The sequence below is a fragment of the Pararge aegeria genome, chromosome 14 (assembly GCF_905163445.1).
Source record: "Pararge aegeria chromosome 14, ilParAegt1.1, whole genome shotgun sequence".
In the NCBI taxonomy this organism is placed as follows: Eukaryota; Metazoa; Arthropoda; class Insecta; order Lepidoptera; family Nymphalidae; genus Pararge; species Pararge aegeria.
The window spans coordinates 1201798-1227615 of NC_053193.1; the positions used below are offsets into that span (position 1 = coordinate 1201798).

The window sequence follows — 25818 nt, forward strand, 5'->3', positions numbered from 1 at the left end:
TTAGTATCACTTATTTAACAATTCGTTAGCACCGTTAATGATTATTAACCGTTATCAATACCTTATTTATTTAGTCTGAAAAATAACGCAGAGACCTGTATTGAAAGACATGATGGAAACAGCGGATTTATTAACTATTATACTTTGATATAGTAGGTCATACAATATTATATTCTGAAAGCACTAATAGATCGATGCGACTCTCTAATTTACAAGTTGTATATAAAACTCCACGTAGGGCTGCCTGGACGTAGAAATTTTAATTTGTAACTTTTTTTTTTATTTATATTGCATATTAATATTTAATGTAAGTTTTTTATTTTTTTATTTAGTTTAGTTTTTAATTATTCTATTTATGTTATAGTGTAGTGCGTAGTGATGGGTCATAGATACCAAATAAATTAATAAAAATAAAAAATAAATAAATATACAATAGTTCAGATGATCTTACGCCTTATTATAACCTTCTGCAGTTTTATGTGACACAACGTATAATATTTATTTCATTTTTACACCATAAAAAGAAAAAGACATGGACAGGTTAAGGAAAAACTTAAAAATTAAGATACAATAGGCGACCTCGAAGCTTAGTAGCGAATATACTACGTTGCAATCAAAATTCATTATCTGTGCAATTTAACGACACCTAATGCTATAAACCCACGCAAATTTTCAGAAAACGATTCTGTTTTTGATACCAATACGAAAGAAACGTAAATGATACAAGTACGTAAGTCAACGGAATACGGCCATCGGAAACGGCGTCCGTAAACTCGATTTACAGCCTCTATATGATTTCTGATCTCCTGGTAAGCAATTACATATGAGGCCATGACGGTTGTTAAAAATGACTGTCTGTGATGTTTGGAGTTAACTGGACATAATAAAAAGGTTTTAACAATTTATTTACCTACAACAGAACTGAGATATAGCACAAAGTCTTTGGTGTGAAAGGTTGTACGTGTGTTTGCTGTTATTCTCTTTGAAAAAACGCATCAGTTTTTTTACCAGTTTTTGTATTTAACGGGTTCTTAGGTATCTATCAGGCGTTACGAAAGATTCCTATCACTGTGGATTTATTTTAGTTTTAATTTAATTACTGCCGGCTGATTGGCAAAGTAGTCATGGAACGACTTGTTGTCCAGGGAAAAGTGGAAGGCAAACGGTCACGTGGTCGATCACCCACGCGTTGGACCAACATAATTAAAGCTACAACACAAACCTCCATAGTCCAATGTTCCAGAAACGCTGAAGACCGTGACAAGTGGAGGCGCATCGCGGGGGCTGCTGTAGGCAAAGAAAAAGAACGATCGTCAACCGCGACCACTCTGTCAAGAGTGAACGACTAAGGAGGAGGTAAGGAGGATTGGCAAAGTGGGCAGTGAACCTGCTTTCTGAGCCCAATGCTTGTTACTACCCTAAGTTACGTGCCACTAAGCGATTTAGTGTTCCGGTGCGATGTCGCGTGGAAACCGATTATGGGTATTACTACCATGCTCCCTAACAGGTTAGCCCGCTACCATCGTAGACTGCATCATCACTTACCAGGTAATAGTCATTGCATAAAAATGCCTTGATTAAAAAAAAAATCCTCACCATAATCAACCTAATTTATGTCTCTGCTGCTGGGACTACATAGTGTCTTCTCTTTTAGGACCATGTTGCTCCTAAAACAAAATATTTTGTTTTGATTTTGGACTGTCTTCGCTAATTGGGGGGTAGGTAGCTGCGGCTAAAACTACCCTCGTCATAATGGTTAGATCCTAAACTTTTAGAAGACGTCGAATTAAAATTCATACTAGTAGATCAAATAAATTATTTGTAACAGATGGACATACGGTTTTATATCCTCTCGTAACAGTTTGTTTACAAGAAGAACAGAGACACAGTAAATTTGGTTTATGTCCGCCATTTCCGATCGCTATATTCTGTTTATATCTGAGTCACAAAAGAAGGATTGTCAGATTAAATGACGATAAATCTGAGGGAAGGGATTAAGATCGTGATGATCGCAGTCTTTGAATGGTCTCTAACGCACCTTCATGGTTATGATTTTAGAAGATATAATTAAATAGGTAGATAAAAAAAAAACGAACATGTCCTTTATGATTTTGATAAGTTATTAACAATTGCCGCTTAAACTTGAGCACAGTAACGGTCTAAAATGCACAGTAGATTAACAATCTCGAACCGTTACATTTCTTGGGATAAGATACTTTTACGTAAAACGTAAGCTATATCTGTGATCGTGCAGTGGTTGAGCCGAACTTAGACACAAAATAAACAAACAAACACACGTAATATTAAAGTGTGGATAGACAAACTTATTATTTGAGACTTCTAATAAGATCGAACAATCGGCGTTGACCGACCGAGCGGATGTACAAACGGTCAGCTCTGAAAGCACGGAGCTATTTAGGAACACGCCCGTTTTAGTGGCTTGCTATAGATTAGCTTTTCAAAGTTAGCTACTAAAAATTATAAATCATACAGTTGTAAAATATTGGATTTACGGCTTTACGGATATTGGCGTTACTCTGCAGAATTCTATGATTTACAATGAATATAAGCTTAATAATATAAATTTAATAATATAAGCTTAGTATGGGTCTGATTAGATTCGGAGTCACTCAGCAGGCGATTAAAAGAGCTGTGTTACGGGTATCTCTACGTGATCAAACGATTCAGAAGTGAGGAGATCCGTAAAGAACTAGAGTTATCGACATAGCTCAACGAGTCGCAAAGCTAAGTCAATGAGCGTATATCTCGGAGAACCGATGGAAGTTGGCTTATACGCAGCGTTGGTTGATCCTCAACAAGGTCCACAGACGAACGTCCTGAAACGAGTCGTTGAGAGCCGCTGGAAACAAGCGGCCCAGGATCGTGGATTTTGGAACGCAATACAAAAGAATTATGTCCAGCAGTGGACGTCAATCGGTTGAAGTGATCATAATGACAATGATCAAGCCTAATTTACTATATTCCACGAAAAGCATGAGCAGTAATTGTTCAGTTTAAAGCCAACCTCTCCTGAGGATGTACCGGTGTCGAACGAAATGTACTCAACATTTCCCAAGATCTGTTTGGTGTGAAGAAATTTTATTCATTTTTATTTTTTATTTATTTGGGACAGAAAACAATTACATATTAGAACAATAGCTCTTAAATTTAACATATAGAAAAAAATATGGGGTTAATATGTAATCCACAACACTATCCATATAATATGGTAAGGAGCAGTAGGGCGATACGATGTAGATACAAGTAACACTTATATGACAGATAATATTAACTGCAGGTAACTTAAAGTACCTAATCAAAAATTAAAATTAGCTGACATAGCTATTAGCATTAACTTAATGTCCAAAAAAAAAATCTCTAGTGCTACTAAAAAAGATACAAAACAAAAAAAAAACAACAATGGAATAGAAAAACTTATTTATTGATTGATATAAAAGAAAGAGAACAAACATTTAACTTAGAAGACTAAATGACTAATCAGACAAAATAATATTAATAATATATATTAATTAATATTGATTAAGTTCTCGGAAATAATACGAATATTTCAATTAACTTGAAGAGCTTTTTTAATAGTTCTTTTGTAGCTACCTTCAGACAGAATGAAGATGAAATGATGATTACATCGTACGAATCCTCCTGAGTATAGGAAGTTGAGCTTAATATTCTTTGTACATCATCAACACCCCCCCCTCTACAGGGCACGCGTCTCCTCTCAGAGTGACAAGAGTTAAGGCCGTAGTCTACCACGCTGGTCAAGTGCGGATTATTAGACTTCAAACGCCGTTTAGAAAATTGTGGAGAACTCTCAGGCATAATAAATTCAAATTCAAAATTTCTTAATTCATGTAGGCCTATCACAGGCACTTATGAAGCGTTCATACATATTTGTTTACATAATTGTAAGGGCATGGTGATAACTTCGTTCGCCAACTTAAATCTAAAGCTACGAGGGTTCCAAACGCTCCCTGGTCTAAGAAGAGCCCACAACAAACTTAGCAAGGTAAAATATTTGCCTTCACCATTGAAGCAAGAGATATGTAAATTACTTAAAACGCACATAACTTAGAACATTTTGAGGTGCTTGCTGAGACCTGCATGTCTGAGAGTTCTACATAATGTTCTCAAAGGTGTGTGGACTCCACCAATCTTCACTGTGCCAGCGTGGTGGACTACGCCCTTAACACCTTCCCATTGTTGGAGGAAACCAGTGCCCTGTAGTGGGCCGATAATGGGTTGATATGATGATGATGATGAAAACCGTGAAATAACCTGCGTGAGAGCTCTTCATGATGTTTGAGAACATTGGCGTGGAAACTCTACTAATCTGCACAGGGCCAGCGCGGTGGATTACTGCCGAAACACTTTTTGTTTAAGAAGACCCGTGCCTTTCTTGAATATTTTAGATACTTTGCAAAGCTATGCTTCATAACTTTTTTTTTGTTTTTTTTTTAATTCAGTCAATACAGTTAAGACCAATTACACTAATTGAAAGAGAACAAAAGAAAGAAAAATAACATAAAAAACGTAAATATAACATGATCATTAAAATAACGTTACAATAGTTATACCTACTTGTAACTATATTATGTTCTTACACAATCAAGTTAAGTTAAAAACATGGTGCAATTTCTCACAGAACTGTAGGCAATGGTTAATACATTTGCGTTGGCGACATAGACGTAATTGACAGTCATTTCTAGGAGCAGATACGCGGCACAACTTGCTATGAAGCACTGGACAGTCTGTCCTCCCAGTAAAAATCTTACAAACATTAACGAACTATGGGATTTAATTTGGACTTATGTACTTATCCATGGGATACCAATAACGCAGCGATTTAGATTAACGACGCCCCGCTGTTTTATGGTAGAAAGCCATTGGAGGAACAGTTGTATTGTTCTTGCGCATACTTTCCAAAAGTATTCTTTTCGACTTTTGTCATATCTGAAAGATTCAGCATTCTCATTATTATTTGATAAGGGAATAAAATCAGTTTTAATCTGAATGATACTGTTAGGGAAGAAGCATAGAACTCGTGGACTGTAAACATCAAATCATTCGCACCCATTTCGACGCTCGGGCTTTAGTAAACAGTACTAGAAGTTTTCAATGTGTTTATGTAGAGGTATTAGTGAATTGCTGAATCCATTATCATCACTAGGAAAATATAAATTGATTTTGCTACGCATATTAAAACAATTTAGGTTTAAAGACATTGGTAAATTAAAATTAACATGTTATCTAGTAATATATCTATGATACAAAACTAGCAGCTTAAACTTATAACAGCTTTTAGTAGTAAAAACAATAGAAGTGGTGATAGCCCAGTGGGTAGGACTTCACTTTCGAGGGGGGCGAGTTCGAATCCCAGCACGCTTTAACTTTTCTAAGTTATATGCCATTTTAACAATTAAAACATCACTTGCTTTAACGGTGAAGGAAAACATCGTAAGGAAACCAGCACGCAGCATTTATGATTGGCTAGAATGTGGAAAGTAATATTTCGACTAGTTTTATTCTATGTACATATAGGGCTGTCATGATTCATAGTTTATAGTTCAATCAACGTTTGCGGATTAAACCAATTATTGTACGACGATAGCGATGCTGCATTCGCTGCTTGCAGCCAGCAACTACACCCTTTACACCGTAAAACACCAATGCTGTATGGTGTAATTTATACTATCTCCAATCCTTATCAGTATTGAATCCTTATAAGCATTGAAGAAAATATAATTTTTTTTTTAAATTAGCTTAATTTTCACAAGATACTTGTTGTATATAAGTTTAATGAAACTAAATGAGTTCTGACGGTCGATAGGCGCAGTGGGCAGCGACCAGGTTTCTGAGTCCAAGGCCGTGGGTTCGATTCCCAAAACCGGATTATGTTTGTGTGATGAACATGAATGTTTTTCAGTGTCTAGGTGTTTATCTGTATTTAAATAAGAAAATTATTCATCAGTCATCTTAGTACCCATAACACAAGCTATGCTTACTTTGGGACGCTTAGATGGCGATGTGTGTATATTTATTTATTTAATCATGTGTTCCTAATTATGCCATATGTGAATATATTAAATGAAATTTTGTCGGTGGTGCTTTGAATAAATAAATTATAGATAAGAAGAAGGACTGTTTAATTAAAATTCTAACTTAAAACTCTTTTATTTCGAGCAGTTTTATTGACATTTTTAACCTTATTAAAAGTTTTTACTCTGTTTAAACACTGTAAATGGTTACGGACGTTTGGGAGCCGCTGGCTTGCATTGATTGTTTGTTGACTCACAGCTGCGTCGATTTAATGTGGCCACTGGACGCGCTGCCAAACAACACTGTTTGTGCTGACTTCACTGGTGGGATTCGTGTACAAGCCATAAACATTGCCGGGACAAATAAATATCAGGATGCGATTCCGAATGACAATAAAACTCGGTTACAAATAAATAAATCGATGCTAAACATCGGATCAATAAATTACATATTCACTCGTATGAAATAACCCTATACTATCTACTACAATATATAACGTAGACGTTTTAAAAGTGAAATAATATAAATAAATAAATAATAAATAAATATACTACGACAATACACATATCGCCATCTAGCCCCAATTTAAGCGTGTGTACTGTGATGACTGATGAATATTATTTATAAATAATATACATAAATACTTAGAATATACGTATAAACACCCAGACACTGAAAAACATTCATGCTCATCACACAATTTTTTTCCAGTATTGGGAATCGAACCCACGGCCTTGGACTCAGAAAGCAGGGTCGCTGCCCACTGCGCCAATAGGCCGTCGCGAATTCGGCGTCGCTGAATTTAATAAAATATCTCGTCAATATGAATTTATAGTCAACAAAAGTTTAATTATTTACCCACTTTATAAAATTACTGTAACATAAGTGATGATGCAGTCTAAGGTAAAGCGCGCTTGCCTAGAAAAAGTCTATTCACTCATGATTTGAAGGTACTGGGGATATTATAGGTGCTGGGGAAAATGGAAGCTGGAAGGGCATTCCAGATTTTTGCGGTGCAAATCAGAATAAAAAGGTGAGGGGGGAACTAGATCAAACAGTTCTGGAGCACACTCTCGGAAATACATCTTAAAACATACCAAACGGAATTCGAAATTTACATATCGACTTAAGCTGGGAATTGAACCAGGGACCTCCTTAAAGGCCTCAGTTCACACCACCGAGCCAAGGAGGTGGTAACAAAACGTTATTTATTTCCAAATTTCGGTTTACAAGTTTGTACACTAACACAATACTGTTATGTGTTAATCTCTGCTTTAAAGATCTAAAATAGCTGATACACTACATTTTGTTTATCCCGCAAGACCGACGTGGATCTCCTTACGGCGCTTTAAGACTGAATTCTTAATCGCGCGATTTAACAAAGATACCACTATGAAAATATTAATTTTATTTATTCTTCTATAAACTGTAACAGAAGGTAACGCTGGACTGAACGCCTACTAACGAACGGGAGGGTTTCTCCATAACCTATGGTAATCCCAGAAGATGGTAGTAGTAGCGCAAAGGCAGTGGCGTGCACTGAGTTTTACTGAGAAAATTGCATAAAATGGCAAAAACTCTCCGCCTATACGAGGTATATATCAATTCAAGGGTATGCAGTGCTTTTTTGCATGTATGAAGTGCACGCTACTGCACAAAGGACGCGGGTACTCTTACTCCGGTATATTCCCTCAGTTGCCTCGTAAGACACCCACGATAAGAGGACGGTTGTATTCGGATTCGGACCACATGGCACATTTTGTTTTGTGTTTATTACTTCCGCCAAGTAGCATTGATGTATTCCGGTCTCAATGGCGTATTATTATAGACACATGAGGCAACTTGGTAGAACGTGATACACGCATGCCCGGCGAAGTGTTGTTCCGTTTACATTCGATGGTGTTCTTTCTATCATTATAAATATATAAAAATCGTCTATTTCCATCGAAGAATAAGCTTAGTAAGATAGGAAATAAAATTAGACAGTGTGTAGAAAAATTCATTACTGAGCGTTTTTGTGTGTTAAAGAGTTATTAAAGTAAATTAAGTGCTCAAAATCATAAAAAAACAGCGTCTGAGCGTACACTTACAGAATCATGCATTATAAAAGAGCGATTTTGCTAGAGTACAAATAACAATAATAGTAATATATCAACGGATGCATAAACTCCGCGGTCACGTCGTTAATCTGAAAGGGGTCTTATATTAATAAACAATAGCAAGCCTCAAGTGGCCCGAAATAGCTCTGCAACGTGTTCATAAATAGCCACAATGCGTAACTGTGCTGTAATTTATCATTAGCCAACAGTCATATTTTGTGTCAAAGGTGATTCATGTATTAGCTCCATATATCTGGTGGCTTCGGCCATGGCTAGTTACCTCTCTTCCGACAAAGATCTGCCGTTTACCAATTTAGCGTTTCTACGATGTCGCAAAGAACTGATAGTATGTATAAGCCAAATAAAATTATTATATAAAGAAGGCTTTTCTTGGCTTGAATTCAAATTCAGAATTTCTTTATTAATGTAAGCCTATCACAGGCACTGATGAAAATTCATACATATATGTTAACATAATTGTAAGGGGATGGCGATAACTTCTTTGGCCAACTTAAACCTATACCTACGAGGGTTCCAAACGCGCCCTGATCTAAGAAGAGCCCACAACAAACTTAGCCAGGTAATTTTTTGTTATCACCATTTCACAGTAAATTAATATAAAGCTATGAAGTTAGAGCCATTCACAACCAAGCTTTGTTATCGTTTAAGTAATCCTTATCATTGCAATAGGATGTTTTTGTAAGCATACGTTTTATATAAACTTTGAACTTTTCGAGAGACATCTCGAAGATTTCATTCGGTAATTTATTATAAAATAATAAACAATTGCCCTTGAATGAATTAGCAATTTTATGTAGACTAGTGAACTTCACAACAAGTTTATTTTTGTTTATGATAAATATTGTCAATGGCCTGTAACAGTCTACTGCTGGAATGGGCCTCTACCAGTGGGAAATGGGCCGACTGGCGCAGTGGGCAGCGACTCTGCTTTCTGAGTCCAAGGCCGTGGGTTCGATTCCCACAACTAGAAAATGTTTGTGTGATGAACATGAATGTTTTTTTATTGTCTGGGTGTTTATCTATATAGTATAAGAATTTATGTATATTATTCTCAAAAAATTTCATCAGTTATCTTAATACCCATAACACAAGCTACGCTCACTTTGGGGATGGATGGCGGTGTGTGTATTGTCGTAGTATATTTATTTATTTAATTCACAAAAAGTGTACGAAAACGCAGGGAATCCCTAGTTATAAGAGAGAGACATAAGAGATGTAGCCTTATGAAAACACAAAATGTTAAAGTGCTCACCATTCAAATAAATCATAATCGATGAGTAAATAAATAAATAATAACATAAAGAATATTGGTTAACGTTATTCATGTTCAGAGCGATGCCAATCCGACAACACAAACATACATTAATTAAAGTGCAAATTAGTAAGACGTCAGGATGTTATGAATGAAATAAACAGTTTTTAACAATTTACGAGCCCGAGTGAGTCAGGGATCGGGGCTTTTGGTTTATTAGCTAGTGATGTACAAGATATACCGAGTTTAACAAACTCGTTTTCCTCGTTTCATTGGGCTATATTGGTGAAGCTCTTTTATGTTTTCATAGTGTTCTAAGGTTCTTTTTGCATACTACGTGACTCAGTGGCGTGCAGGTTCATTACGATAGTAGACACAATATGGGATAATAGTGTTAAATGTACAAAACATCCTCCTATAGGAGTTACATAAATTTTTTAGGGTAAGCAGTTCTTTTGTATATGTATGAAGTGCACGCAACGAAAGTGACCCTTTGCTTTTTAATGAGGCACATCCATAGATTCAATAAACACATAGGAATGTTTAGAAATTAAGCTAGTCTTTTTACGGTTTTTTATTCCAAGACGTTAATTTTCAGTATTTGAGTACTAAAAATTGCATTAGACCCTTCCAACTGCCAAGGGACATTGGAAGAGATTCTTGTATTTAACTGCGACTCAGTCTTGCACTATAGCAGTATTATCGAATGTGGGTAACTGTTAATTGAAATAAACTTATTATGATTATTTTCCACTTACTTAAGTACAAAATATATACAACAATATACCAGGTTCCAAACGATAAAAAATAAATAATCTCTTAACATCACTAGTCTATTTATTACATATTGTTTCAGCTATATTTCTGGTGATTCCGATTAGTATCCATCATGTTTTATTGAAATCCGAGCGTCTCACGAAGATCAATCAAAAACGCAAGCATACTGTTAAACAAAAATGTTGTTACATAATTTCTGAGATGGATATTTTGATGATTACAAACATTGATTTAATATCTATATTTGATAACAAAATACATGGCTTATCTTACCACATTCAAGTAACATTTATTTAGATTTTGCTAGAAGCTATCGATTTCAAATTTATGCAATGTGTCCAGCGGTTCACTGAGACTTGTTCTACCATCGTTATTTCGTCAGTAGCTTTGGGCCATCCCCTGAGCTATGTGCTACTTTAATCAGTGTTTTCACCGTAACCGTAGTTTAAGATGATGATCTGCATGTCTGAGAGTTCTCTATACTCTATAATATTCTCCAGGGCGTGGAAAGTCTACGAAACTGCACTAAGCCAGCATTGTGGGCTTAACCCTCCTCATCCTGAGAGGAGAACCGTGCCCTGTAGTTGGCCGGTAATATGTTGATAATGATAACGATGATGATCCCACTTCAAGATGGCACTATCCAGCACCGCTTGAGCATTCCTATAAGGCATAAATATATATTATAAGTATTAATGTGTATTATTCATTAAAATATTCATCAGCTATCTCAGTACCCATAACACAAGCTACGCTTACTTTGGGGCTAGATGGCGATATGTGTATTGTCGTAGTATATTTGTCATTATATTTATAAATGGGTTGATGGGCACAATTTTCTTCTTCTTATGCTCACCCCGCGAATGGGATCGGCACAAGATAACTTCTTCGAACACGAAGACAGACTTATCAAATTCAAATATGTTATATTCATGTAGACCTTATCACAGGCACTTATGAAGCGTTCATACATTTAACATGTTACCACTAATGTTAGTGATGGTGATAACTGCATTCGTTAAGTTAAAACTGAAGCTAGGAGGGTTCCAAACGCGCCCTGGTCTAAAACCTGAACAAAAATAACCAGGTTTTTTAATTTTTTTTTTATTTCACCATCTCACAGTTGAGTTAATCTTAAACTATGAATTTAGAGCAATTAATACCCAAGCTTTTTTATCATACATTTTATCGTTAATATTATAATAGGATTTTTCTATAAGCTTAGTTTTTATATAAACTTTGAACTTATTGAGAGACATCTTAGTATTGTTTTTGTTTTGATATATTTTTTACGATCGACCGGCCGCCTGACGACAATCATCTTTGGGATCCTTAGAGTATTGTCGTCAGTCTCAGGGACGGAAATAAGGGTCCAAAAATTATTTCTTTACTATATTTTGCTAAATTGATAACCTTGGTCATAATATGAGAAACGAAAAATACACACAATTTTAGCTCATAATTCTCCAAGGGACCGAAGAAAATTAGCTTAGCTCAAATATTTACGCCGATAATACGGGCTGAATACCCCCTACTCTGCAAGCAGAAGATTTAGTTAAAATCTTTTTTTTTAAATTAATCTACATGGATTTAAAAAGTCAAAAGTCGAAGTCAATAATAACTTTATTCAAGTAGGCCAATAGGTGGCACTTTTGATGCGTACATTAGGATGAGAATTACACGGTAGTGAGATGATGGCGATAACCATATTCGTAAACTTAAAACTAAAGCTACGAGGGTACCAAATGCGTCCTGGTTTAAGAAGAAGCCCAAAACAAACTTAGCCGGGTGTTTTTTTTTGTTATTACCATTTCATATTGTCATTTAAAATTATTAGGGGAGCAACCTGGTTAGATCAATAGTTCACTACCAAGGTTTTTTTTATCGATTACGTAGTCCTTTATACTATTATAGGACTTTTCTATGATGTTACGTTTAATACAAACTTTGAATTTTTTAAGAGACATATATGAAACACGTGTGAAACGATGGAAACGTTAAGACAGATTAATCTGGTTAAGCCTGTCGAGGCAGTTAAGCAGGCGTTCGCTCGGTTATTGCTGTAGCTAAATCCAAGAGAGACTAGTTCGAGGGTGCAAGGAAATATGAGCAAGGATAAGCGATATAATGCGCTGTAAGCCGGTATAACCAAGGAGTTTGAAAATGTATCAGTCGGGTTCCTATTAACGTGCGTTTTCTATATTCAATCTATCTGTAATCTGTTGATAAGTTGCATAGCAAAGTTTTTATTGGGGGGGTGTTTGTTGAGGACTTAATGAGAAATCAAAATTAATGTAGACCCGGGCCCTATATTCACGTAATAAGTCCACAAATGTACACTGCGGGTGTACAGTACGTACCGGGTCTTTGAAGTAGCCGACGAGCGCCATGAGCCGGCGGCCGCATTCCACGCGCCGCATAAAGGCATGCAGTACACGCAAGCGAGACTACGGGCGGATCGAGCTTCCATGTATAAAATATGTAAATGACGAAGCCAGTTGCCTTAGCACACGATTTGCTTGCCCGAATTCGAAAAGTCGTTATCGAGTATGGTTATAATTTAACATTACAGTAAAATGAATCTTACTGGTTTCAAATTAAAGCTCAAATTTGCATAAGATTAGCGTAAGAAGTAAGACTTGCGTAAGATTCATTTTACTCTAATATACTAAGTACTTTTTCTGTTATGCTTATTTCTGCCGCAAAGTAGTTTTGTTGCAATGCTGTGTTAGTGTTGCATCGTTTATAGACGCTGGCTTTTCACCTAGCATCAGGTATGCCACCTGCTTCGTCCGTCAATTATAAAAAAAAATCTTTAGCTCGGGGATTTTTAGAATGTTTGCATAACAGAAATCAGAAGTACAGGATTTGTGACGCTAAAACAATTAATATTAGGTTAGGTAGGTCCATTTTATATTGACGATATAGAGTTTGAAATTCGAAAACGACTCCTCGATTGCGAGCGAGCAAAACTTGCACTAAGATGGTCTGACGAAGCATACGAGTGCAGTGACCCAGTTCGCTCGGCTGGCTGATCCGACGCGGCAGGTCGGAGGCGTTGCGATAATTTTGCCTCATTATTTAGAATTATTCAGCAATTATTTCTCACGTAACATAAATACACTTGTTAAAGTAGAACTTCTAGGGCGACAATTCAATGGTTTTATAGAATAGAATAGAACAGACAAGCTTTATTTGCAAAACATACATTTTAAACCTATTATACTCGTATATATTTTTTGAATAGGTTACAATGTATTACTGGCGTATACCTGGCGTAATAAAATGCAAAGGATATTACAGGCCACAATAATTGAATAGTAAAATTAAAGTCATGAATGTGAAAAGTCTGATGAATGAATGAATGAATATACTTTTATTGCACACCACAAAAAATACATAAAAAAAGAAAAGTTTAACAAAACAACGTATACGCCTTATCGCTTCATAGCGATTTCTTCCTGATTTTGTCTGATGTAACAATGTGATGTAATTTTTTTGTAAAAATCATTAACAGTATAAAAGTTCTTATCTTCTAACCATTTTTTCAGTTTATTATTTGAAGTACTTTTACGTCCGTAGGTAATATATTAAAAAGTTTAATGCACGTAAGAACAGCGAGACATCGTGAGCGGTGGCATCCTTATGTGATTGATATTCCATCAACCCGTACGAAATGTGTTTTATCCACGTATCTGATACGTACCGCTAGGATGTGGAACACCCTCCCGGCAACTCTGTTTCCTGCCACGTTTAACTTGAGTTCCTTAAAGGCAAGAGTGAATAGTCTTTTCTAGGCAAGCGTCCTCCAACCTAGACCTCATTTGCTTTGTAACGGGCATGATTGTCGTCAAGCGATGGCCTATCGTTATTGAAAAAAAAACAGTTTTCTGATATACTCGTAAGACTGTCTTCGAGAGTCTTCTTCTTTCCCTGGGCTTGTCTCCGTACTTGGTCGGCCGGAACCTTCTTTTGTACATAGTGCCACTGGTACGGCTCTCCGCTGGGTCACTCCAGCCAGCCGAAGACTCCAGAAGCTTAGCTGGCTGTCCAGGTCGCCGAGTGCTTCAGGGAGTGATGCTGGGGTGCCAAGGTATGATGCGCGTTGCTCTGCTACTCCTCTACATCGACACAGAGGACTTTCGGTTGTACCTAAAATGAAAAGGTGTTTGTTTAGTTGGCAATGCTCTTTGAGAATCTATGACAGATAATTCTTTTTTGATTTCGATTATTCATTGTGAGAGTATACAGTTGTCACCACCCGACTTCATCCCGCGAGTGTCCTACGAGGCGACTAAGGGAATATAACGGAGAGCTGGCAGCAGCGTCCTCTGTGCTACTACTACTACATATTGCGAGCACCAAGCCGTCTGCGTAATGATAATGTTCAAGCCCTCCCGATGGGAGGAACGTTACTATTAACACGTGAAGCTAAAATTTTTAAACCCCTTTCACGAAAATTTCTTATATATATTTAACGGCCAATTGGCGCATGGAGCAGAGAGCGTGCTTTCTGAGTCCAAGACCGTGGGTTCGATTCCCACAACTGGAAAATGTTTGCGTAATGAACATGAATATTTTTCAGTGACTGGCTGTTTATCTGTACATTGTAAGTATTTATGTGTATTGCTCATAAATATATTCATCATCAATCTTAGTACCCATAACACAAGCTGGGCTAACTTTGGAAAAAGATGGTAATGTATTGACGTAGTACATTTATTTATTTATTTATAAATACTATTTTTTTAACTAAGCATCACTACATAGTATAAAACAAAGTCGCCTTTTCTGTCCCTATATCCCTATGTGCGCTTAAATCTTTAAAACTACGCAACGGATTTTGATGCGGTTTTTTCCAATAGATAGAGTGATTCAAGAGGAAGGTTTATATGTATAATACATGCATCATATACTAAGGCAACATTGCTAATTTTAGAGGTTTCTAACGTGATGTCGTAAATTAACCTATTTTTTTGGGCTTATTAAGCAATTTAGCAAAAACGCTGCCTGAACCCTACGAGTTAGATCAAATTAATGTACTACAGTATTGTACACCATAAAAAGGTCTACAAAAAAGTCCGCGATGGTATGTGTTTATATTTAAGGCAACATTGCTAATTTTAGAGGTTTCTAACGTGATGTCGTAAATTAACCTATTTTTTTGGGCTTATTAAGCAATTTAGCAAAAACGCTGCCTGAACCCTACGAGTTAGATCAAATTAATGTACTACAGTATTGTACACCATAAAAAGGTCTACAAAAAAGTCCGCGATGGTATGTGTTTATATTTTAGGGATAACCCACATTAACCATTTTTATTGTTTAATTTTTACGTGAAAAAAATGGCTTATTTACGAAGCTATTTTAAGCAATACGGCATTAATCCTTATCGAATTAAGTACCTTAAATACAGTGTGCAATTAATATAGATCAATATGGTTCCTTACAGCATGCAAATTAAACAAATATTTTCGGAGATATTACAAATTTAAAATTTGCGTTTGCGGCGGGCGGTACCGGTCGGACGGGGCAGTGCGGGGAGGCATGCCTATAAATAGCGCGTCGGAGGCCGCGGTTCTCCCTATAGCACTTTGAATTTAGCAGCAATCGGACGCGTTTATTATCGGAGCTCTCTAGCGAGGAAAATAACAGTACTAGATAAAAACGTGCTTTTCAGCGCGACAACGTATCAGTTAATAATTATAAGTTACGATAAATAATAATCAATTAATTTAATAATAAGGAAATTATTTTCAAAAATCTTAAGTAAGTTCAGAAAAAAAACTTAATAGAATATAGCTATCTTTTGTTCTTGATGATTGTAGATTATCTTTTGTTTTTAGTCACACGCATGGCAAATTATTTTTTAGGTGGTTTAAATTTAATTAAAATCGTATTTTAAGTTGATTTCATTAAAATCGTAGTTTAAGTTATTTCAGTAAAAAAAAAGAAAAGAATAGAATAAATATCTTTTGTTTTTTATGATTGTTGATTATCATTTGTGTCTAAATGGTAAGTATTTAGATGTTTTTTACTGCGGCACATAGGTACCAATAATATGGCAATTTGTTCATAGGTTCATAGGTAATCATACATAAGTCTAGAACTGAGTCAACTTTGTTCAGAAATTATAAAGTCATGTCTGGAAGACGTCGTCGTTCGAACATAGGTCGTAGTTCAGTGAATGCTAAAAGAGTACGTTCACAAAGAGATGAAGAATCGTCAACAGAACGTGAAGCTCGACTCAGTCAGCTTAGGGATAGATATAGAGCTGAGGGAGAGAGAGAATCTTCAATAGAGCGTGAGGTTCGCCGCAGCCGGGATCGTGATAGGCATTCGGTTCAGAGAGATAGAGAATCGTCAGTAGAGCGTGAGGCTCGACTCAGTCAGCTTAGGGATAGATATAGAGCTGATAGAGAGAGAGAATCTTCAGTAGAGCGTGAGTTTCGCCGCAGTCGAGATAGGGATAGACATCGAATACAGAGAGCCAGAGAATCATCAGCACGAGTTACTAATTCATGGGTAAATAAAGAAAATTCTGCCATGAATTACGATCCTTCGATTTCTTACAAGGACGATCGTATAGTATCAATAGGTACTATGTCAGTAGTATGTGAATATTGCTTGGCATTGAAATTCAAGGACGAATCAAAAGGCATGTGTTGCTTACAAGGAAAAGTCAAATTAGAAGAAATTCTCCCTCCACCTGAACCACTTCACTCTCTTCTTACGGGTGATCATCAGAAATCCAAACAATTCATGCGCAATATACGCCGTTATAATAACGCATTTCAAATGACCTCTTTTAAGAGTAAGCAAGTCGTTGAGCGTGGGTTCATGCCTACATTTAAAATTCAAGGGCAAGTGTACCACTTAGCTGGGAGCTTGCTACCACTTCGAACCGATGATCACAAATTTCTGCAAATATATTTTATTGCAGATCCAGACACACAAGCATCAACGCGGTGTTCAAGTGTTGCACAACCAATTGATAGAGATTTAATTAGATCTCTGCAAGATATGTTACATTCTCATAATTACTATATACAGTCTTTCAAAACTGCGATTGAGAGTATTCCAGCAGATACTCCTGACTTTAATGTCGTAATCCATGCAAATAAAGTTCCTGTTGGAGAACACAGAGGACGATATAACGCGCCTTCTACGAGTGAGGTAGCAGTGGTAATAGCTGGACAGCAATTTGACAAAAGAGATATTGTATTGCATAGTCGTGATGATAATTTGCAAAAAATTTCAGAGTTACACAGATCTTATGACAGCTTACAATATCCTTTGATACTATGTCGTGGAGAAAATGGTTATGCCATTAATATTTCTCAAGTTGATCCAATCGGTGGAACACCTCTGCGTAAAACAGTGTCATGTATGAACTACTATTGCTACCGTATAATGACAAGACGTAACAATTTCAACACTTTGCTTAGATATGGAATGTTAACAAACCAATACTTGGTTGATCAATATGCGAAAATTGAATCTGAGAGATTGGCCTACATCCGTAATAATCAAACTAAATTGAGAGCCGAAAATTACGTTCATCTTCAGGATGCGTTACAGGCGAATGAACATGTCAACGGCATTGGTCAGTTAGTTATACTACCTTCATCATTCACAGGTGGACCTCGATATTTACACGAAAAATCGCAAGACGCCATGACTTACGTCAGAAATTACGGCAAACCTGATTTATTTATAACTGCAACATGTAACCCAAATTGGCCGGAAATTAAAGAAAATATTAACACTAATTTAAGTCCACAAGACAGATATGATATAGTTAACAGAGTCTTCCATTTAAAAGTACAGAAGCTCCTGCACCTCATTAACAAGTCTCATATATTCGGTCCCCCGCGCTGTCATATGTACACAATAGAATGGCAAAAACGTGGGTTGCCACATGTGCACCTTCTGGTGTGGTTAGTGAACAAAATTAGACCAAACCAAATTGACAAGGTCATTTCAGCTGAGTTGCCGGATAAAGATGAAGATCCTATCCTGTACGAAATCGTAAAGAAAAATATGGTACACGGCCCTTGCGGGACTTTAAATCCGAATTCTCCATGTATGCGAGATTCTAAATGCAGCAAAAAATTTCCGAAGTCATTCCAAACTCAAACAATCACTAGCGATGACGGATATCCCAAATATCGTCGACGATCGCCAGAACAAGGCGGGAAAAGTTCTACCGTCCGAAACCGTGATATTGATAACCGATGGATCGTCCCCTATAATCGGCTCCTTTTGAAAATTTTTGATGCCCACATCAACGTAGAGTTGTGCAATTCGATAAAGTCAATCCAATATGTTACTAAGTACATTAATAAAGGTAGTGATCAAGCTACTTTCAGCATACAATCACCAAATGAAGTGGAAAAATATCAGTCTGGACGTTACATCTGCAGCTCTGAAGCTGTATGGAGGATATTATCATTCGAAGTGCACGACCGGGCTCCCACAATTGTCCACCTTGCAGTTCATTTAGAAAATGGACAAAGGGTATATTTCATGGAGAACAATATACAAGAAGTTGTTAAAAATCCGCGGGATACAACATTGACAGCATTTTTCAAGTTATGTGCTCAAGATGATTTCGCTAAAACACTGACATATGACAGAGTTCCAAGTTACTATACATGGAACCAGAGTTCTAAAACTTTTCAACGGCGAAAACAAGGTACTGCGGTTGATGGTTTCCCCGGAGTAAAAAAAACAGATGCTCTTGGCAGAGTCTACACGATTCATCCCAACAACAGTGAATGCTTTTATCTGAGAATGTTACTGCATATTGTAAAAGGCCCGACAACCTTTGCACGCCTAAGAACTGTACAAGGTGTTGTTTACAATACTTATCAAGCAGCATGCAAAACTATGGGGCTCTTGGAAGATGATTCTCACTGGGAAAATACATTATCAGAAGCAGCTGTTTGTAGTTCAGCTACATCATTAAGATATTTATTTGCTGTCATAGTAGCGTTTTGTCAAGTAACTGATTCTGTTAATCTATGGAATAAATTTCAAGAAAACATGGCCAGTGATATTCTGAATCGACGACGGCGAGAGTTAAACCCAGATGATATACAATATGATCAACACATATTTGACGAAGCATTATTTGAATTGAATAAAGTACTGCAATTACTTTCGGGTAAATCGATCAAGGATTTTGGGCTGCCGATGCCAGCTAATACTACTAACTCAGATTTAACTAACAGTGCCGAATACACAAGAGAAATATCATACGATCAAACAAGACTTTTACAAAATATAGCTCAAGATGAGCCACGATTAAACATCGATCAGAAAAAAGTATTCACTGCATTACTATCAACAATTGATAACAATGAAGGGAAATTGTTTTTCCTTGATGCCCCAGGAGGTACAGGAAAAACATTTTTAATCAATCTGCTTTTAAAAAAAGTGAGATCTACCGGAAAAATTGCGTTAGCTGTTGCGTCATCCGGCATTGCCGCTACGCTTTTAGAAGGAGGTCGAACCGCACACTCTACATTCAAGCTCCCGCTGAAAATCGCCACCGATGACAATATCAGCGTCTGTAGTGTTTCTAAACAGAGCAATACAGGAAAATTGATGCGTGACTGCTCATTAATAGTCTGGGACGAAGCTACCATGTCAAACAAGTCGTCTGTGGAAGCACTGGATAGGACAATGCGCGATTTGCGTAACAAAAATTCACCTATGGGTGGATGTACAATTCTGTTTTCAGGAGATTTTCGACAAATCCTACCAGTTGTGACTCGAGGAACACGTGCTGACGAAATAAATGCTTCCCTAAAAAGATCAAACCTTTGGCCACATGTCAATAAATTAGAGCTTAAAACTAATATGAGGGTTTCGTCATCTTCACGTGAGAACAGGCTATTTCCAGAGATGCTGCTAAAAGTTGGCAATGGAGAATTAACACAAAGTGAGGGAAGGATTAACCTTGAAAACCTTTGTGTTTTGATAGACAACATCCAAGAGTTAGTCAACAAAGTCTATCCTGACATTGATGACATAAGTTACAAGACAATATCTTGGTTTAAACAAAGAGCGATTCTATCACCAACTAATGAACAAGTAGATAAGGTAAATAACTTGATTCTTTCAAAGATTGAGGCGCCGACGAAAATATACTACTCGGTGGATACTGTTCTCGATTTGGAAGAAGCTGTTCATTTTCCTACAGAGTTTCTAAACTCTTTGAACCCGTCTGGACTCCCTCCTCACAAAATGGTGTTGAAAGTAGGTTGTCCTGTTATTTTATTAAGAAACCTGAATCCACCTAAACTTTGCAATGGCACGCGTTTGCTGATAAAATCACTGAAAACTTTCATAATAGAGTGCACAATACTCACAGGATGTGGTACCGGAGAAGATGTATTGATTCCCCGAATCCCTCTGATACCATCGGATTTACCCTTCCAATTTAAACGTTTACAGTTTCCGGTAAAGACATCTTTTGCAATGACCATTAATAAATCGCAAGGTCAAACCTTCAACGTTGCAGGCTTAGATTTGAGCGTTGACTGTTTTTCACATGGCCAACTGTATGTCGCTCTTTCAAGAGTAACCTCAAGAGAAAACATGTTTGTATTGTCTAATGACAAGAAAGCTGTGAACGTTGTGTATAAAGACATCCTGTAATATATAATAATTGTTGTAAAAATAAAATAAATACCTTACCTAGGTAAAAATGTAATGTAATAAAAATTGTAATGTAATAAAAATTGTATGAATTTAGATATTCCAAAGATAGCAGGAAATCTTCATAGTAAGTATAGGGAAAGAGGAATTGTTTTACTCCAAATTTAATGCGTGCAGGCCAAGGGCAGTAATGAATGAATCAAAAATACTGGATCGATTTTAATCATGTTTTCATTGAGTGACATAGGCATATATATTTTATGCCCGTGCAAAGTCGGAGCGGGCCGCTATGTTTTTATATACAACGTTCATAGTTTTTCTGTAGTGTATTTAATTTAGTATCAGCATTGCACCCGTGCGAAGCCGGGGCGGGTCGCTAGTAATAAATATATCAAATCAATAAAAATAACATTTCACACACTATCACGTAATAGACACACGCATATATTATATACTCTTTTTAATATTTTTTTTGGATTATATTTTGTTAGAAAAAAAAACATGACCGGGGAAATCTGTAATTAAAGAGGTATTGTAGTCAGTGGCGTGCACATAGTGTATGCAGAGTGTATTCACTAAGCGGGAAAATGATTTAAAATGAAAAAAAATCACCAGTCCGAGTTAATTTTAAGTCTCTGACTATTGAAAATTAATAAAGTTAAATCTTATTATTAAAATTAATTATGGTCTCATTTTGACCCCTACGATAATAAAATTAGAAGCCCGCCAATCAGCACTGGAGCCGCGTGGCGAATAACGCTCCTCCTTCCTTTATATTTTAGTATAAATTCACTCTTATAGTTTAGTATAAAAGCAATAATATGTGAAGTTTTCGCAGTTCAGTCTATTATCGGTTCAACGGGAGGGGAAACAAATGCTCATCAAATCGGTTACGGTATTAAGTTTATTAGTGGATTCCTTGTTTAACGATCGAAACGCGATACTGTAAGAGCGGGTGAACGTCTTGTATATATACAAAGTCAAAAAAATTTATTCAATTAGGCCCATAGTTGGCACTTATGATGCGTACACAACATGAAAAATGTGTACACGGTAGTGAGATTATGGCGATAAACATATTGGTAAAATTTAAACTAAAGCTACGAGGGTTCCAAATGTGTCCTGGTCTAAGAAGAAAAACACTAACACACACAACAAACTTAGCCGGGTGTTTTTTTTTGTTATTACCATCTCACATTGTCATTTAAAATCATTAGAAGAGCAACCTGGTTAGAGCAATAATTCACACCCAAGTTTTTTTGTCGATTACGTAGTCCTTTGAAATGTAATAGGACTAATCTATAAGCTTACTTTTAATATAAACTTTGAACTTTTTAAAAGACATCTCCAAGATATCAATTGATAGTTTATCGTATAATTGTGTTAAATTTTTTTTAAACGAATTATGAATTTTATGTTACCTAGTATATTGCGCTGCAAGTTTATTCTTAATACTAATGTTACAATTATAGCAGTCACATTTTTTCTTAAATTTAAAAATATTTTTACATACATTAAATTTTCAAATATGTAATGACACTGTCATTATTTTAAAATCGAAACGAATATTTATGTACGATTCATAAGTGCCTGCAATAGGGCTATACTTGCAGGCAGACCTCGTCCGGGGGGTACCCCGCCCCCGCCTGCCGCCATGCTTATATCTACTGCCAAGCAGCATTCCGGTGTTTTAATCTGACGGGCATTGTTGATGCACACAAGGTGACATATTGCAGAAGGTGTTCCTTGCATACCCTGCAAAGTTCTGCACTTTTTATCCACTTACCATCAGGTTTGTAGCGTTCGGTGACGATGACGCGAGTTTCATGATCTTTGTGCACGCAAAAAGAGCTCAACGTGCTAAAAGAAGTTATCACTTTAAAAATCCACGGGGTAAAAAAAAATCGACGGGGGTTATGTCCAATACGACGGCTGATTGGCGCAGTGAGCCCTGCTTTCTAAGTCCAAGGCCGTGGATTCGATTCTCACAACTGGAAAATGTTTATGTGTTGAACATAAATATTTTTCAGTGTCTGGTTGTTTATCTGCATTTTATAAGTATTGATGTATACTATTCAATTAGTCAGTCATCTTAGTACCCATAACACAAGCTGCGCTTACTTAGGGGCTAGATGGCGATGTGTGGATTGTCGTAGTACATTTATTTAATAACGTTTCAGCTCTCAAACTATACGTAGGTGTTGTAGAATGTAATGAACGCGATGGTTGGAATTCCATTATCAAGGAGGCTGCCATTAACACCTCAGCCTTCTCAAGCATTTTGTTTGTAATCAATAGACTGTAGAGTCACTTTACTAGACGTGATGCCTCGAATAGCGGTTTTTGCGATTAATCAGTAGGCGATGAATGAGTAGGTATTTGGCATTCCTCACGCATCCATTAGTATATAATTTTCACGAATAATTCTGCCATTTGCGATTACTATAAGGATACTTCTCATCATCACATGACAAAACTCATCAAAAGCCCACTACTCCTTCCGCAATAGGGGCTAGGGCTGTAGTCCACCACGCTAGCTCAGTGCGGATTGGTGGTCTCCAGACACCTTTGAGAACATTATGTAGAACTCTCCGGCAAGCAGGTTTTCTCACGATGTTTTCCTTCACCGTTGAAGCAAGTGATATTTTAATAAAACGCACATAGTTAATTTTATGTTAGATCGGTGGTCGATTTCACGCTCCAAAAAGAAGAGAGCAGAAGCCAGCAATGTCAATGCTGAATGCATGTCTTGCACAATCAACAACAGCCTTAAATAAGACACTTGCGTCCAATTACCAATACCAGTGTTGGCTATTATCTCGCTAAACATACACACATAGGTACGAGTAGTTACAAAAGATACGAGTATAACATTAAGTGTAAACAAAATTCGGCCTAAGCTGGCTGTATTCGGTAATCGCTGAAGCTTGAGATTTGCTTGACCCCATGAAGATAAGTTACTCGTGAAAGCGCCATGTAGGCTTGGCTACAAGGAACATGAAGGTGCCAATGTCCATTAGGGCATTTTTTAGACTTAGACCTTAGCTCTTGTAAATTGTTAGGGCATACACCACACAGATTGGGAATTGTTCTCTGTACACGTATGCCAATAGTAGAAGGGGCATATCATATCTCTAATACGGCTGAGACCAGCTGAGGGTTCTTCATCAGATACTTCAGACCTTCGTTTTTTGACATCAAATGAAGCTTACCAAGTTGAATATTTTATGTAAAAGCGGTATGTCGATCTCTAATAGTTGGTTTGGGCTCTTTTGTTCTCTAATCAGAGTCACCAGGTACTCCAGATCTTCGATTATCCTAGTTTTTTTTGTTTTCCCTTTAAATGCCCATTTATAGAGTTAGGGTTTACCCTAACTCTATAACAAATTTCAGCTCTTCGAGTTTATGGGAAGTACTTGTTCTATTCTGATGATCATGAGTGAGCAAGTGACTGTCATAAATGCGAAACTTTACTTTCGCTTAACTTCGGAACTAAATGACCAACAGACTGGAAATTTTGGATTTTAACGATATGATTTTATCTAACGAAAATTTCTGCGTTCTGGTCCTATCCAGACGTTCTCAAATAGGGGCCTGAAAATGCTGCGAAATGGTTCCAATAAAGGATGGTGTTTGCTACGCGCTCAACTTTTTGAGATTTGCAAATAAATATAAAACGTTAGTTACAGAAGCATCCTATTGTAGCGTTAAGGATAACTTAAACTATAAAAAAGCTCGGGTGTGAATTGATCTAACTTCATAGCTTAATATGAATTTACTGTGAGATGGTGATAACAAAAAAATATTACCCTGCCAAGATTGTTGTGGGGACTTCTTAGATAAGGGCGCGTTTGGAACCGTCATAGCTTTAGGTTTAAGTTGGCGAACGAAGTTATCATCATTTCCTTACAATTAGGTAAACATATATGTATGAACGCTTCATAAGAGCCTGTGACCCATCACAGGCACTTATGAAGCGTGAATATACATGAATACACAATATATATGAATACAAATGAATAAAGAAATTTTGAATTTGAATTTAAAATGTACAAATAAAGATTATTAAGACAGATTGCGTCCCATATCCTGGGGATGACGGAGTCCGCATTGCGGGGTGGTTAAGCCGAAAAGCGCTATAAAATGGCGGCTCATGCTGTGAATATTTATTGGTATCCGTAATTTGCACTATACGAAACTTTACACGCATTTTGGTATGTAGATAAAGCGGAATAAATACTTAATAACAAAATATTCATAAGTCATTTATATGTCTTAGTAAGTTTTTTTTTTCTTTTATTCCACTACAAGTTAGTGATGACGCAGTCTAAGATGGTAGCGGGCTAGCCTGTTAGGGAGTATGGTAGTCAGAACCCTAATCGGTTTCGACGCGACATCGCAACACTTAATCGCTTAGCGGCACGTCTTGTTGGTAGCGTGGTAACTAGCGTAGGCCAAAGCCTCCCACCAACCTAGACCAGAGAAAATTCAGAAATTATAAATTCAAAAAATTTGGAAAATCCAAAATCCTCATAATCTCATTTTTTTCACAATAAAATTGAAATTTTTGAACTGAAACTTGCAATGCTCATTACAAATTTTTTTTTTCATATTAATTATTATTCATTTTTTGTAAACAAGACACGGGAATTTCATAATGATTGCACATTGAAAGTTACAATTAATATTAGCTAGAATAATTAAATGGAAATTTAACGACAGTGAATTGAACGCTCATATTAACTAAGAAATTATGTCGTGTGTTACTTTAGATAATTAAAAAAAAATTATTCCGATACGATCATTTTTTCGACCAATTTTGATGCCACATACACCCGTCCATACACGGACGTCCAGAAAAGATTATGTTTAATGTTATTATTTACTATGTTAAACAAAAAAATTGTTATTGAAATGTATTTTATGTGCCTGACAAATTATTTGACT

The 25818-nt window shown here is 36.6% G+C and overlaps 2 protein-coding genes across 4 annotated transcripts in view; both read left to right on the top strand.

The window, feature by feature from the left end:
* Positions 1-25818, top strand: part of LOC120629298 — a 109042-nt gene that overhangs the window by 18365 nt on the left and 64859 nt on the right. The gene's annotated exons all lie outside the window — the stretch shown is intronic.
* On the top strand, positions 16345-20871 carry LOC120629433. Its single transcript, XM_039898376.1, has one exon. It carries the CDS (start codon positions 16345-16347, stop codon positions 20869-20871), a length of 4527 nt encoding a protein of 1508 aa, XP_039754310.1.